The 16,472-nt window shown below is 38.3% G+C and overlaps 1 protein-coding gene and 1 long non-coding RNA gene across 2 annotated transcripts in view; both read left to right on the top strand.

Moving 5' to 3' along the window:
• Nucleotides 1-1,194, top strand: part of LOC147818016 (uncharacterized) — a 17,998-nt gene extending 16,804 nt beyond the window's left edge. Inside the window, exons 2-4 of the long non-coding RNA XR_015438390.1 lie at nucleotides 691-771; nucleotides 886-990; nucleotides 1,085-1,194. This is a non-coding gene — a long non-coding RNA (uncharacterized LOC147818016). The remainder of the gene's footprint in view (nucleotides 1-690; nucleotides 772-885; nucleotides 991-1,084) is intronic.
• A 4,251-nt stretch (nucleotides 1,195-5,445) lies between these two features.
• LOC111669046 (deoxynucleoside triphosphate triphosphohydrolase SAMHD1-like) lies at nucleotides 5,446-16,379 on the top strand. The gene is made up of 16 exons (XM_023425266.2): nucleotides 5,446-5,761; nucleotides 5,923-5,989; nucleotides 6,141-6,213; nucleotides 6,801-6,961; nucleotides 7,517-7,632; nucleotides 7,850-7,920; nucleotides 8,971-9,129; nucleotides 9,904-10,004; nucleotides 10,130-10,238; nucleotides 10,336-10,427; nucleotides 10,539-10,654; nucleotides 11,270-11,409; nucleotides 12,199-12,294; nucleotides 12,450-12,554; nucleotides 12,735-12,872; nucleotides 15,294-16,379. The coding sequence occupies exons 1-16, from the start codon at nucleotides 5,581-5,583 to the stop codon at nucleotides 15,447-15,449; spliced, it is 1,881 nt and encodes a 626-aa protein (XP_023281034.1). The 5' UTR covers nucleotides 5,446-5,580; the 3' UTR covers nucleotides 15,450-16,379.
• The last annotated feature ends 93 nt before the right edge of the window (nucleotides 16,380-16,472 follow it).

Raw genomic sequence — 16,472 nt, 5'->3', positions numbered from 1 at the left:
TTTTATAAAATATAAATATCGGTTAATTACAGCCGTTGTCAGCCCTATGACGACCTGTTTTAATACTTAAAAGTGTAGTTGATCACATTAACATATTTTTCTGTTGATGTTCAGACAATGGGACGAGTATGAAATGGCTCTGGCTGTAGGTTTGTAGTTTGATCCCCAGCTCCTTCTGTCCACGTGTCCTTGAGCGCTGAATGCCAAATTTTTTCCGATTTGCAGGCCAGTGCTTTGCATGTTTGGCAGCTCTGTTGCCATAGATATGTGTCTGTGTGAATGGGTGAACAGAAAAGCAATTTGTCCATTATGATAGAAAACATGTACATGTCATTCCCAGGCTGCTGTGCCAATAAAATCATTAATGAATGCTTGTGATGTCATCTGACAAAACCACCTTAGATACAGGTTGAGAGATCACAGAGAAACTTAGTGGTGACAGAAAGTTTCTTTTTAACTTTACAGACACAAACAATAACTAGGCAGGCCAATGTCATCATTTTGTAAAAGCTCCATCAAAAACTGGGGAAACAGGATGCAGTTTTAAATTATTTTAAATTATAAATCTTAATGTATGTGATGTGTGTGTGTAGGATGTATTCTTGCTATATGTTGCTATGTTGTCAAGTAGTAATAAATCTCTAATCTCTTACCCCTCTCACCTCTCACCCTTTCTCCTCCCTCCCTCAGGAGGTGATAGAGCAGTGGAAAGAGGAATTAGCTCAAACCATCCCTGATGACGGGCTGACAGCAGAGGACTTTGAAATTGTGGTAAGTTTTTTAGTCTCTTCACTTTTCATAAAATCTTGGCTTTTGTTGATTATCACTGATTTGGAAGATAATCTATTTATATAAACAATCTTATCTCTCACCCTTTTCTTTTAGGTCACTTCTCTCGATTACAGGATAGAGGGGGAGGACCCCATCAGTAATGTGTACTTCTACAGCAAGTTTGCCCCTGACAAAGCTTCAAAGATCGACCAAGACCAGGTCAGAACTTGAGCAATGACTCTATGTATTTTTTCATAAGGAAGCTGCTGCTATATTTTTATTCTCAAATTTATGCTGCTGTTCTTCTTGTCAGATGGACAAGCTTCTCTCTGAGCGCTTTTCTGAGCCGTTCATCCGGTTTTACTGCAAGAAGAAGGATAAACAGAGTCTGGATGCTGCCAAGAAACACTTCGTCCAGTGGTGTGAAGAAGTTTGCAATACTTGAGGTAATACTTAGATCTGGTCTATTAAATTTAACATAGGTACTGTACGGAGGGTCGGGTGCAGTTCCTGTTAAATTGCAGTGATAGGCTTTAAGTTATGAGCATTAGGATGGGAACATGAGCAGGGTAGGAACATTACGAGCTCCAGGAGCCGATTACTGTTTTATTACTCTCTGATGTTGGATTTGGAGTGAATGCAGTCTATAGCTGCATTGATCTGTTCTTCTGAATACTGTTTAATCAACTAATCAGTTGATCTATAGATGTAAGAAAATAGGGAAAATGTCTCTAACGACTTCTTAAAGTCTTGTCAATTTTCTATCTCACAACACAAAGAAAACAGTGTTCAGCTCCAGTGCAGTCTAGTGCCGTGCTTCAGTAACCATGACCACCATCTCTCACCAGGTACACTCTGCACTGCTCTTGTTAATACTGATGTGGTCTGTGCTGTCTTTATTTAGGTACAGGATGGAAACCCAGAGGAAGACAGCCAAAACAATTAATATGAAGATGTGGAAGATGAAGTTCAAACCTGAAAAAAACAAACACTTTCTGATACTCACTGGTTCTTTATAATTGAAAATAATCAAAAATGACCCTATAAATGAGAATGAATTATTACACTAAAACCCTATAGTCGGGTTTTCTGCCCTGTTCAATATTAAACACATATTTTTGTTTGCCTTTGATCATCTTCATCAGCTGTTTTAGGCCTTCTCCATCTGCAGCTGTATGTCACATTTAAACTGAAGCACAATTTCATACCATGTTTCTATCAAAACATGCCCTTCTGTAAATCTTTTTTATCCTTGCATAACTACAGAGCTTTTAAAGGAGGAAATTCAAATCTACAAACAAAAGTACAACTGTGTATTCTTTATGATGGTGACAAGCTGTAAAGCACTACCAACACATGTAATGGAGTCTGTTATTTAAAGTGACATTTAATTAATAAGCATTTAATTTGTGGTTTGAGGATTTTGAATATTTAGTAATATTTGTATTTTATATTAGTTGTGTGAGTTAACGTGGAAATCTGATTAGATGTTATTTTGACTTTAAATCATTTTTGATCAGAGGTTGTTTTGGTGGTTTAGTTTATTTAACTGCATCTTTCCTCCCAACATTTATTGTCACTGTTTTTAAATTGTTTTTGAATCTATTTTATTGGTGGCATCTTTTATTGTATCTTGTTTTTTCATTTGAATGAGTATACCTTTTGAAATCATCTCAATCAATCTGAAATAAGTAATTAACAATAATTGAATAATTTGTGATAGGTCATTTATTACTATTATGATTATATTATATATCACATTTTTATTAGTCCTATTATATAGGTGAACTGGCTTGTTGTTTTCTTTTACGTAACCATCTGTGGTTAAGACGAAGGTTAGGTATTGTGTTCTGCTCATTGTGTGAAAATGTATTATAGTTGTAATATGTAATGGGACTGTGGAGGGATACCAAAGGCTAGTAGTAGTGTTAACTGTAATCCTGTTGAAATGATTTGATAACAAATTGTACCTGTGCTATTTGAAACAAAGGTCGTTTTCTCTTTGTCGTGTAATTAAACTCATCCAACACCAATTGTTTAGGTATATATAACACTTAACTTCCATATTTTCTTTCTTACCTTGATTAATTTGTATCATCTGCAACATTGATGTAAAAATATGTATGGAAATAAAGAAGGGAGTTAATGATTTTTATGTTAACAGACATAATTCACACAATTTAAAGCATTTTTATACAACAGTTAGTTCTGACCAAGTAATTTGATTGGACAAGAGGCATTCATTGAGTGCGGATATAGAGTATAACAGCAATGGGACTTTTAACTACATGTATCACTCCGCTTCACAGGTGTTCTGAGTTAATTAACTCTCGTTATCTATCTTAGCTTGTAACAAACTTTGCTCCGCAAAGATGTATATATTTCCAGAAATAAAATTTGAATTAAATTATGTGTGGTCGTCAGAAGAGGATGAATGGAAGAAGCCTGGATACTTCAGCGCACCCCTGAGGTAATGTAGACCAGGGGTGTCCGAACTTTTTTGAATTGGGGCCAGATCTGATAATGTGAAAATACCTGGGAGCCACACCATGTGAAAGCTGCGGGGGGGCTCGGCTAGCTTCAAGGTGCTGTCTGTCTGAACTGTCGCTGGTATGAATTATGCTTAGCGTCATAGTGTGTTATCACATTGAACTCTTTCATAACAGCGATTGTCTCTTGGCAAACGAGACAAACCCAACAGTTTTGGCTTTCAGTGAAAAAGTATTCAACTTTCCATCACTCCTGAAAGCGGCTACCCTCGTCGACTCATGCTTCTTTGCTGTGGCCATGACGGTTACCTAACAGCAAATTTCTGCTGCCTGTTTTGTCTGTTTTATAAAAACATTAATTCAACCTGGATTGTAGAGATGTCTACGAATTGTAGGATAGTGCTATCATTGTGAAGTGAACAGGAAAAATGCAAAGTGAACTTGCTCAATACTGTGTGATGGGTGTAGACGAAGTAGCGAGCTAGTGCGTCACGAAAATGTTTGTGTTGCTCAACAACAGTCCAGGACCAGTCCAGTTGCTGAACTATTTGTGTTGGCGTAGCCAAATAAATGATAAACAAACAAATGATAATCTGCTGTTGCTTATTTAACAATATGGCGCTCGTACAATTGTTGTATAAAACCAATATCACACTCGAGGTAGTCACATCACTCCCTTTCATGTCATACTTCTTCAATATTGAAATTTCATGCAGGCGGGTTGAAGTTGTGAAGTTTATTGTTACCGTTTGATTTACCAGCACTGCAAAAAAGACCTCCCGCCAAGTGTTAGAGCTGGTGTCTTCCCAACCATGCGCGGTTTTAAATTACCTAACCATACTTTAATTACAGTAAGCGAATTGGAATAAACTGTTTCAAAGACGCCGCCATTGAACGTCCCACATCGTTTTCACTGAACATAATCCGGTGTCACCGTTAAGGCTTCCTCCACTCGGCTCAGCCAGGCTCCGCCCTCTGCCTGTCACCCTGACGGTAACAACCTGTATCAAGCTATCGACGACTATCAAATAATACACCGGAAACAAGTGTGTTTTACTTGTGAAATAAAATCATCAAATGGGTTCATTTATTCAGCAATGATGGTAGAATTTCTCGGGTCTTCTACTTAAGAAAAATTAGTAGCACAACAGTATAAAAATGTCGCATTCCAAGTAAAAGGCATGTATTCAAAATGTAATTTAAATAAATGTACAAAGTATTAGCATCAAAATATATTGAAAGTAAAAGTATTCATTATGCAGAATCACTTCAGAATAATGTAGGTCTATGATATATTATTGTATTATGATCATTTGTGTGTGTGTGTGTGTGTGTGTGTGTGACTTAAGTGTTACCGCTGGAAAAGCTTAAACTTATTTAAAACTACTTATAGTTTACTGCTGGATAGTGAATTTCCCACAAGCATTAATACAATTTTGTCTTAACTATAATAATACACCATAATTTATGTGTTGATAATAATTTGTATTGTTATATATATATATATATATATATATATATAATAAAATAGTAATAAATGCAGCTTAAAAGTAGAATATTTCTTTCTGAAATGTAATGACGTGTAAGTATCTCAAATACCTCAAAATTGTACTCATGTACAGTATTTGTACTGCAGTGAAAACACGTTTCTCAACCAAAACTATGCCGTTGAAAGTGGTACCATTTTCATTTAAGAGCCTATTAAAAATATATAACAATAATAATAATAATAATAATAATAATAATAATAATAATAATAATAACAGGTATTAGTAGTAGTACTATTATTATTGTTGTTGTTGTTATTACTATTGTTTATAACTTTTTTTAATTTTTTTATTATTATTATTATCAGGCTTGGCTCTGTTTCTTTACTGCAGTCATCTTGGATCTATTCTTAACCATCAACCAACTAGAGATCCTAAAGCTCTCTTAAATTTAAAATTGTGATAGTTTTTATTCTTAAGTTTGTGAGTAAGAGTAATAGAAGATTAATTTTTGTCCAAGCTTGTACTTTACCGTTTGAACAAGACATGGGTCGTGGTTTTGGCACTAAGTTTCGAACACGGTTTCAATCAGGTTTCAATAGACTTTTATTTTGAAAACAGTGGCAGGAAACGTATGTTTGTGTTTCGATGTAACTTGACGCATCCAGTGGAGAAACAAAACCCCGGTATTTTTCACCGCCCGGCAGAGTATTTTCTCTGCAGAGCTACCCGATCAGCTGTTGCAGTCGGCCTGGGGAAACATTATCGGCTTCAGTTTTCCGGATCTCTGCTTCTCTGCCCAACCCGAACAGCCGCCTATTAGTCTGATCAACATGGAGAATCGAAAACGACCGTTAGAGGCAGTTTCGAGCCGCAGTGACGGCTGCAAAACCCCGGAGAAGAGAGTGTCAGTGGTCCGGCTGCCGGACTCGGACTACATGCGATGGGGAGTAGGGGAAACGTGTCAGTACCTACGAAGAGAAGGTCTCGGGGAATGGGTGGATAAGTTTAGAGGTGAGTTTTGGGGTTTGATAGCTCAAATATACGTGCTTACATCTCATTGTTAATCAAAATGCAGTTAGTTGAGAGTTTTCTGTTATTAATGCTAATCCGATGTGTCTATTTGTGAGTTGTGACGTGCTAACATCGAAACTGTTGTTTGCGCTGATATCCAGCACAAAAGATAACAGGCGTCGGGCTGAGGTATCTCAAGGATGCTGATCTGGAGAAGATTGGTGTAGAGTAAGTGCGTCTTTTTTGTCAAACCAAGTTGTGGCATTTAATGGCAAGACCACATAACCCCCTAAAGAGCACTACTTTGATGTTTCACACCTCACCTCAATGTCTCTTCAGCTCTTTCACTCATTTGAAACTCCTGTTTCACCCTGTCTAGGTGCCTTGGTGACCGTCTGCAGATCCTACACAGCCTCAGTAAGCTGTGGCAGATAGAAGCTGAGACAAGCAAGGTAACAACTGCATCACAAGGCTGCACTTCCAAGGCTATAGAGAAAGAAAGATGTACCAGAACAAAGAAGAGGAACTTGTAGGATAAATGGCAAGGAAGTGTGCATCACAGAAGAGCATTTCTTTCTCCACTCTCCTTTTTATTTTGTTCTTAGTCCACGGCTCAAAAAAGGACAAGTAATGGATAAAAGCTGAAAAACATTGTTACAAAGGAGGATTGAGTTGTGTGAAATGGAAAAAAAAGACTTGTTTCTAGATCCCTGCACATGAATTTAATCAGGCTTCCAGACGTGCCTTAGCGAGGAAGCTTTACAATCAGTGTTACCAGTTTAATCTCAAGCAGTGGCCTCATGGCAGTCCAAGAATCAATGCTGAAGACCAGGGGTGACTGAGGCTTTTATGTCAGTGCTCAGAGACAAGTCCTCTTTTAAATCACTTTCAAACACTCATTTGCAACTCCCTTGTTTTAAGCCTGTCTTGTTTTTATTCTGAATTTTATTTTTAAGCTGCAAAGATGCTATCATCTTTAATGGTAAAGTAAGTCTCTATTGTGTTTCATCACCATTTGTTTGCCTCTGTCTTCTGCCAGGTGTTTAATGATCCCATCCACGGCCATGTAGAGTTACATCCACTTCTCATTAAAATCATAGACACACCCCAGTTCCAGAGACTACGAAATCTCAAACAGCTTGGGGCAACCTACTTCGTTTTCCCTGGAGCGTCCCACAACCGGTTTGAACACTCGATTGGGTATGTCCTCAGTTACTGTGGATACAGTGATCAAGGTTTATCACAAGGCATCATGAGCTAACATCACGTTGCTGTTAAATACACATATACAGCAGTTAAACCACAGAGGGCACAAAGTCACCAACTGACCAAAGGTGTCTCACTAATAAAAAAAACTGCAGTGTTTTCATTCAGTATTCATTTGATTGGAATTATATTCGGAAGTTGCCTACACTGCAATTTATAAGGCTTTAGGTGCACAACTTTATTTTAACATCCAGCAGGCCAGGCCCCACAAGAGCAACTGTCGTAGGAGCATCTCACGATTCGTTTGGGTATATATATATTATAAGGCAAAGTCCACATACAATTTTTTTTTTTTTTTTTTTTTTTTTTTTTTTTTAATTTTTCCCAGATTTTTGATTCATAATTCATTGAAAGCAGTAAGCATTAAAACACGTCTGAAACACATGGAGTATTGAATTATAAACAAATATATCCAGTTATCTCTTTGTCATGTTTTGTGGTATTTTCATTGTATTTTTGTATGAAATGATTTGTTGCGTGCTGGAACAGGGTGGGCTACTTGGCAGGACGACTTGTACAAGCTTTGAACGAGAGGCAGCCAGAGCTCCTCATCTCTCGCAGAGACATCCTTTGTGTGCAGATCGCTGGGCTCTGCCATGACTTGGGTGAGTGGTATACAGACCCTAACACGCCTAACCTTTTAGTTACTTTGTGTGAGAATGAGGTGAGAATGAAAGTGAAAGCATTTTTGTTATCCAGATGGGAATAGAACACAAGTCACTCACATACACTACACTACACATAATGTAATCAGCGGTTTTTTTTGTTTGTTTGTTTGTTTGTTTGTTTGTTTTTGTTTTTTTATGTATTCCCTCCTGTCAGGACATGGGCCATTTTCCCATATGTTTGATGGGATATTCATACCCAAGGCACGTCCGGGAATTACCTGGAAGGTAAGAAACTGTGATTTATACTTCTCTTGTCTTTTGCCATGTGAGATATACAAGGTCACATATAGCACAGTATCAGTTCAGCATAACGCTCTGTCAAGACAACACATTAGGCAAAAGCCACAGAGAGAGCCAGTGTCAATAAATATACGTATATGAATTATACATTGTACTGAAATGAGTTAATTTGCTCTGAGTAGTTGCAGAGGCAAATGATCTAAAACCACTTTTTCTCTGTATGGAAAAGGCAGTCTCCTCTAGTCTTCTGGCTGTGTGATTTCTTCAGTAATAAAATCCATGTGCTGTGAACATGTCTTGTTTTGCTGGGGCTTCAAACCTCTATTGATGATTCTGCAGAAAACTATTTGGCAACCAAGCATGCACTGATCACTGACTGGCTTTGATCCACAAGTACAACATCCCAGCTCAGACATGCATACCAGTTCAGTTTCTTTTTTCCATAAATCTCAATGCTAACTAATCTGTGAGTCCAATAGATCCTGTTAGTTTGCCAGAAAGATTAAGCTAAATCCTCTCACCACATATCAGGTCTTTAAATTATCTGTCAGCTAAACTCCCTCCTCAGCACTAATGATAAGGACACACACAGTTTGCCCTCCTTTCATATTTCCTTTGAATTGGTTTCTTAATTAATACTAGTTCTATAAAACCTGTTCTACCAGATGACATGAAGCTAGTATAAACAGCATCTGTATATACAGAAGCATCAAAGCTTCTGTATTGACATTTAAAATTGACTGTAAAACAAGGCTGCTGCTCAAAACAATTCATGTCGCTTGACTTGTAAGCAGTTTAAGGTAGCAGTTGCAGGGTTCAGAATGATGAGCATCACCAAACTACTAAGCACACATTATGTATGTCATTATGTAAGTTATGACCAAAGACTGATAATATAAGCATTCACATTGATACCCTGTCATGTTTTAGCTGGGACAAACTCTTTCTGTTGGAGTAATGAGTCATTTTGCTTTCATTTTCAAATTGTGACTTTGCACATTCCCATGTTAATAAATGAGTCTGTGCATATTGCAGCATGAGACTGCCTCTTCAGCCATGTTTGACTACCTGATTAATGACAATGGCTTGAAGCCAGTGATGGAGCAGCATGGCCTGGTGCTGCCTGAGGACCTGGACTTTATTAAGGAGCAGATTGCTGGACCATTGGACGCTAATGCAGCTCAAGGCCAGGAGGTAACTTCTAGTTCTGCCTATGAAATCAGTCAGTGGTATTATTTAGATTTCCACTGGAGGAACTTCACAACAGAACCAAAAACCTTTTTTAGGATCTCGTGAACTAAATCTGCATTTTAGACTAAATTTAGTTCCTGTACGACTCTTCACCTGTGTCTGCTTGTTTGTGTTTGTCAGCAGGATTATTTTGTTTGGATCCAGTTAAAGGGGCAGATTCAGGAATCACTTTCAGTCTTTGATTTCTTGGATTTGAATCAGAAAAATGAATAATTTAGTAAAATATAAGAAAAACAAAATATTGAACAAGTGGAATGTCAGAAACTGGTGAGTCAGAGTACCAAGCAAGAGATATGTGGGGTGGTGTCTCAACATCAGGCCTGTGTCGGCAGTAAGCTTGGTATTTAGCTGTTTTGGGATGATCCTTCCATCAGCTGCATTGAAAACATGACTTTTAATGGAGTAAAATTGATTTCTTGGCGCAGAGGCTTGTGACTTTATGTGTTCTCCAAAAAAATGTTGTTAAAGTGAAATCTTTTTATATAAATCAGTGTTATGAGCAGGGTTGCAAGCTGCCACCATAGCACTGGCAGTTTTGTACACTTATGTATGTATGTATGTATGTGTGTGTGTATTCCACATTTGTTGTTGGCTCTGTATAAGAACATTAAGTGCTATTGGAAACAAATTCAAATTCCTTGTGTGCTTAAACATACTTGGCTAAAAAAAAAAAAAAAAAGGAGATTCTGATGTCACTATTGTCTGTCATCTTCATAGTGGCGATACAAAGGTCGTCCAGAAGACAAGTCCTTCCTCTATGAAATCGTGGCCAACAAAAGAAATGGCATTGATGTGGATAAGTGGGACTACTTTGCCAGGTGGGGCTTAGATTTGCTAGTTTGTTTTATAACAATTTACCAAATCATATATTGAAAATTCCTGTTTTTCTTTTTAGTTTACTGACCAATTTCTTCATATGTTTCTTCACTCTGTCTCCTCCAAGGGATTGCTACCACCTCGGCATCCAGAACAACTTTGACTATCACCGTTTCCTAAAGTTTGCCAGGGTGTGTAAGGTGGATGGGCAGAAGCACATCTGCACTAGAGACAAGGTGATGACTTTGTTACTTCTCCTTTTGGAACACCTTTTAAAACAGCAATCTATTAAGACGATTATTGTGATTTAAGTACAGGTAATTCTTTTAACAGGAAGTGGGCAATCTGTACGACATGTTCCACACCAGGAACTGTCTCCACAGAAGAGCCTACCAGCACAAAGTGGGCAGCATCATAGAGACCATGTGAGTAGATAATAGACGTAGCTTGTTTGCTTTGCTTTGTGGTCATATCTCTTGTATGGTATGTAGCACGATATTCTCAAAATTGATCATATGTTGGGTGTGTTTATCCAGGATCACAGAGGCATTTTTAAAAGCAGATAAACACATCAAGATTGAAGGCTCAAAGGGGAAGATCTTCACTCTGTCCACAGCCATAGATGACATGGAGGCCTACACCAAGCTCACAGGTCAGGAGATACCACTGTGTGCCGTCAGCTCGTGATTGAAGAGCATTAAGAAACAGGAAGAAAATACACAGAGCACCACCTGTGCCGTCTCTAAAAACATGCTGAATTGTGTCTTGTCATCACTGCATTACATATTGATTATTCTCCCTCCCACTGTTTGCTGTTTTGAAACTGTGGTGACTTGTGCCCAGCTGGGATGGGACCTCAATAAGCTGGCAGTTACAACAATCAAAGTGTGGTTTTCAAATGTTTCACGCTTGTAGCGCCAAATGCTAACACCCTACACTAACTGAACAAACTAGTTCCTGTATCAAGGAATGCCCGTGCTTTTATTAAATTACACAAACTTCAATCAAAATATCTCATCCAAACTAATCAAATATATTCACTTATATGTTAAAACACATCATTTTGTGTCAGTGTTGTACTCATCAGCCAGTGGCTTATATCACTCTATATAAATTATAGTAATTTAATGAACAAACTATTTCAAGACTACTGTATATTTTACATTAATAACCACTTTTATTGAACTCTTTTTACCTTTAAACCTTGTTTATTGGGACATTTGTCTCCATTGAATATGATTTACTTCCCTTTGTGTTTGTCCTGTAGATCACGTGTTTGAACAGATACTCCATTCGTCGTCTGTGGAGCTGGCTGAAGCAAAGCAGATTCTACGCAACATCGTCTGTCGACGCCTCTACAAGTGTCTGGGCCAAACCCAACCTGACAAACCCTTGAGTGTCACCCAGGTGTGTGCTTGTGTCTTTATACGGCTGTATTCACATCAACTTGGTGAATAATTATTTTGCCTATTGAATATGACTTGTGGGTCCAAAGACATGCACAATAGGTCCATTGGTGACTCTAAACTGCCCATAGGCATCAATGTGGGTGCAAGTGGTTGTTTGTCTCTATGTGTCAGCCCTGTGAGACTGGTGACCTGTCCAGGGTGTACCCTGCCCTCGCCCAATGTTAGCTCCCAGCCCCCCGCGAGCCTACAAGGATAAGCGGTACAGATAATGGATGGATGGATGGATGGAATATTATTTTTAAATTTGAAGTAACTATGATAGCTCCCTGAAATGTTTAACTGTTGAAAGAAGGGTTCAGATGGCTGCATTTAATGCAGGTCTTATCTGCTGTGATATGAGACATTTAGCAGTGTCATGTTGTGTTGTGTTGTTGTGTCATGTATGTTAAGTGCCTTCTCCGGGAGGTAGTTAATGTTTTTTTGCGAACTGGTCTTGTAGTGTATGTTAAGGGGACTGAGTTGACCTTGTAATCAGTCAAAATCATTTAGTTGGGGAAAAATTAAAAGCTCTAGGAAAATTTAACATTTTCCTAGAGCTTTCCCAGTTTCTTGTTTTGTAAGATCAATAACACACACTATACTTTTCTTTAACAAAAATTGTAATTTTTTTGGATTCTATGATACCACTGTGATAAAAACCAAACAGTCAAAACTCATGTAATCTCACTGTTTTAGATGAAATAACATATCTTGACTCCTCCACTTCTCTCTCACTCACCTCTATAAGGATATGATTAGCAACTGGGTAGAAGATTTGGCAGAGTCCATCCCTCAAAGTGGCACCCAAGATATCAGTCTGCAGCCAGAAGACTTTATAGTTAATGTGAGTATTGAATCTAATTACTCTCAATCTCATAGCTCCAAAAGAGGGAATTACCTTTTTATTGTGAATTTTAGTTTTGTTGATTTGAAAGTTAATGCTGTCCCCCTTTTGGCCTACTGTACTTGTAGATATAAAAACTTCCCCTTCTCCTATAGGTCATTGTTATGGACTATGGGATGAAGGAAAAAAACCCAATCAACAATGTGCGCTTCTATTGCAAAGATGACCTAACAACAGCCATCCAGATACGCAAGAACCAGGTCAGAACACCAAGGAATTCAAACTTTAATCTTTATTTGCATGAGTTGCTTACATGTTTTAATGGCCAGATGTTACTCACATCTTTCTCATGTGTCTTTTCTAAATGCGTAGAATCTGTTTGGCACTACGTCTACTTTACATTTATGGGTTAAAATAAACTCCATGCTGCTTCTTGTCAGGTGTCAAAACTACTTCCGGAGCAATTTGTTGAGCAGCTGATCAGGGTCTACTGCAAGAAGACGGATGATAAGAGTCTGGAAGCTGCCAAGAAGCATTTTGTCCAGTGGTGCATGGACATGAACTTCTCAAAGCCTCAGGTAATATTTATCCGCTACAGCGTAAAGAATTGTACAATTATATGCAATGGCAATGTTGGTTGTTAAACATGGGATAGATATGTTACCCATACCTCAGACTGGAAAGCTTTTGGAAAACAAAGTGAATAGTAAATGTGGAGCACAAGTAGCACTGTGGAGCAATGTAATGAGCAGATCACTGTGTTGCTTATATCCTGTGTCCAATCAGACACTTAAAAGTTCACATGTAGACCAAGAACACAACACATGATACAAACTTCAACAGACAAAAGAGCCCAGTAATAGTTGGTGGCCATACACTGATTTAAAGCATAAATTATGTTATTTTACTAACTGTAGTGAAAGTGACCCACAGTGCAGCAAGTGAAGAATTTAGCAGCTAAAGAGGCATATTTCCCTCAGAGATAAGAGAGTGAATATTAGACTTACACCAATCACCCTCAACATTAAGCCACTATGATACACTACTAATATTGTGTAGCTTCTGCCAAAACGGCTCTGACCTGTCGAGGCATAAGTCAAGACCTCTGAAGGTGTCCAGTGGTATCGGACACAGAGAGTCAGACCCTTTAAGTCCAGTAAGTTGTGAGGTGGGGCTCCATGGATTGGACTTGATTTTCCAGTACATCCCACAGATGCTCAATTAGATTGAGAGCTGGGGAATTTGGAGGCCAAGTCAACACCTTGAACTATTTGTCATGTTCTGCAAAACATTATTGAACAATTTTTGCAGTGTGGCAGCACACAATATCCTGTCAAAAGATATATATACTTTGCCTGCCACAATGTTTAGGTAGGCGGACGCCACCATGCCCATTGTAAGCTCTTCCAGTGCTACAGTAGCTCCCCTGTGGAAGCGAGCCACATGGGTCAGCCTTTTGATTGGTGCAGCGAGAGAGACATGAAAGTCAGGGAAAGACAGAATGACATGCAGCAAAGGGCCACAGGTCGGGCTTGAACCCATGGCCCCTGTGGTTAGGACTAAACCCATGTGGTACACGCTCTACCAGGTGAGCCACTTGGGCCACTTTTGGTAGGTATGGACCACTGCATACAAGGAACACGCCACAAGACCTGACCATTTTTCAGGGTATATTCACCAGGTTGACAGAAACAAGTGTAACGCCTGGAGACAGGCTTGAACCCACAAGCACAATAACAAACACAATTGAGCTCAGGTAACAGTTTACTTGGAGCTCAGACAAAAAAACGACAAGCAAAGGGGTCGAACCAGGAATTCCGTCTGTGAGGCAAACAAATCTGATAAGGGGCAGATGAAGGGAATCCAAAAACCAGAAAGCAGTCTGAAGGTTGGGAACGGGCTGGCAGGAATACAGGATTGGAATCCTTGACAGCCAGGGGGCAAACACTGGACAACCTGGCAGAGAGGGAATGCAACTGGATCGGTGCGTGTACATACACAAAGGGACTGATAAGGGAATGGGATACAGGTGAGTAGTTGGTCAGGGAAACTCAGGAATGAGGCAAAAAGCTGCTGGAAGGCATGACTGAATCTAAAATGACAAGAGAATAAGAGACAGGATCAATGGCAGACTAAGTTGTGACAATGTGGCTCCAAATGAATGACAGTATTGCTCTGTAACTGTGTTTTGGTCACAGCTTGTTCCCACTGCCCCCAAGGGCCAAATGGTTTTCAAAAGTGTAAAAATTTGCTTTTGAAGATGTTTTATGTGAACAGAATGTAAAAGCATAAATTACATGTAAGATACCTATCCAGTTATAAGTAGTGTTGGGAAATAAGTTGTACCAGAATGTTTTACATCAAAACATTAGTATGGATTTCAGTATTGTAATATGATTGCTCCTCCTCATATTAGAGAGAGGGAAAGACATTTAACTACCGCAACAACTACAGTTTGACAGCATTTATACCAAATGACAGCGAAGAGCAAAAAATATCTTAATGACGCTGTGTGGAGTTGAAAGAAGAAAGCGGCAGAACGAGATGGAAGCAGTTTTATTGTCCAATCTCAGAATCTGATTTTTTGCAAACAGCTTCTGGAATGAGCTTATTGTTGTAGCTGCTGCCCAAGAAGCACAAATGATAAAAAGTTTACACAACCAATAATTAAGAAATTCAGGAAACTTTTAAATAAAATTGACTGTGCGATAGAGAACAGTAAGAAGAAGTTTTATTTTTTTTAAAAAAAAAAGGAAAATTGTAAGGCAAGAAATATATTTTTAATTTCAATTTTGCATATAGTGGTTAGATACCCCCTCCAGTCCACATACATCATTGGGCTGGGAAGGAAGAATTATTCTATAGAGCCCCAGAATCGCTTGCTTAGGAGTTAGGATTAGGAGTTACTGCGATGTTGTGCCCTGTATCAGTAAGGACACTGTGTACGCTCTACATTGCCCTTGCTGATACCAGTGTCTTCTATTTTTATTCATATACAGGATGGAGACATAATAGCACCTGAGCTGACCCCTCTGAAAGCCAGCTGGTCGAACAACAATGAAGGCGAGGACGGTGAAGATGGCAGCTCCAGAGAAGTAAACTGCGTTAGAGCAAACGGGCAGAAAAAAGCCAAAACACAGCTTACTTTTAAGTAAAAGGAAGAGAGCTAATACCCCTCTGTTACACATGTGGTAGACAAGCTAGTGTTGAGTGAAAATTGTATTTTTGTACAAGGTGAGTGTGTTGATGAACAGAGCTAAAAATTAAGCAGCATTTACACAAAAAAAGCAGTTCTCAAAAGAGGATACACTGCATGTTGAGGGTCTGTACTCAGGGCTTTTACAAAAACTATTTTTTACACGTTTCTTTTTGGTTGCTATTTTTTAATAATTTTTTATCACATTTGGTTGCTATTTTTATTTTAGACTCATTTACAGCCATAGGTCTCACTTTTAAGTTGAATTGTTTTATGCCATCCACTAAGCAATAGCCTATCATGTATTTGAATTATAAACAGTAAATCATGGTTCATTAAATGTTTTGCTCTGAAACAGAATATGCACACTGTATTTCAGGGCAGTTTGTTTTTACAGCATATATCGTTTTATTCAGATACACTCAGGCTTTTTTTTTTTTTTTTGGTGGTTAATGGTTAAGCACTATATCAAATCTGCAGTCAAAGGTTGAAACAGTTTCTGACATTTGAAGTGAGCATTTGTTTTTATTTGAATTATTTAGAAATTTGATTTGATTTTACCTTGAATATATTTATTTTCCTTTGGAGTGTGTTACGCGGCCCTTAATTTATGGTACTTACAGGAAGTAGCACAACTTAACCATTGTTGTCTTCACCTTTTGAGATATGTGCAACATTTTAAATGGTACTTTGGATACCATTTAAGATGTTTTCCTCTTACCAAGATGTGACACATCCTCATCAAACTTGCCTCATAGCTGGTGGTCTACTTGTGTTGATTGTCTAAAAATATTTGTTAAAGAATGTAAAGGGAAACCTACCAAGTGTTTGGGAGATCCTGTCAAGGTTATTCCTTTTTAAAGGGGTTGATAAAAGTTTGAAAATAAAACTCTTTGTCAGTTTTGTCTTCATATAGGCAAACTTGAACAACAGAGGGCATCGAGAACACAGCTTAGCCTAAATATTATTGTTTCAAAAAATA

Source organism: Seriola lalandi, unplaced genomic scaffold (assembly GCF_002814215.2).
Source record: "Seriola lalandi dorsalis isolate HSWRI2012SDOR001 ecotype SW California unplaced genomic scaffold, Sedor1 jcf7180002054767, whole genome shotgun sequence".
Taxonomy (NCBI): domain Eukaryota; kingdom Metazoa; phylum Chordata; class Actinopteri; order Carangiformes; family Carangidae; genus Seriola; species Seriola lalandi.
Note: the sequence above shows the minus strand (reverse complement) of the source record. Positions and strands in the feature narration are given on the sequence as shown.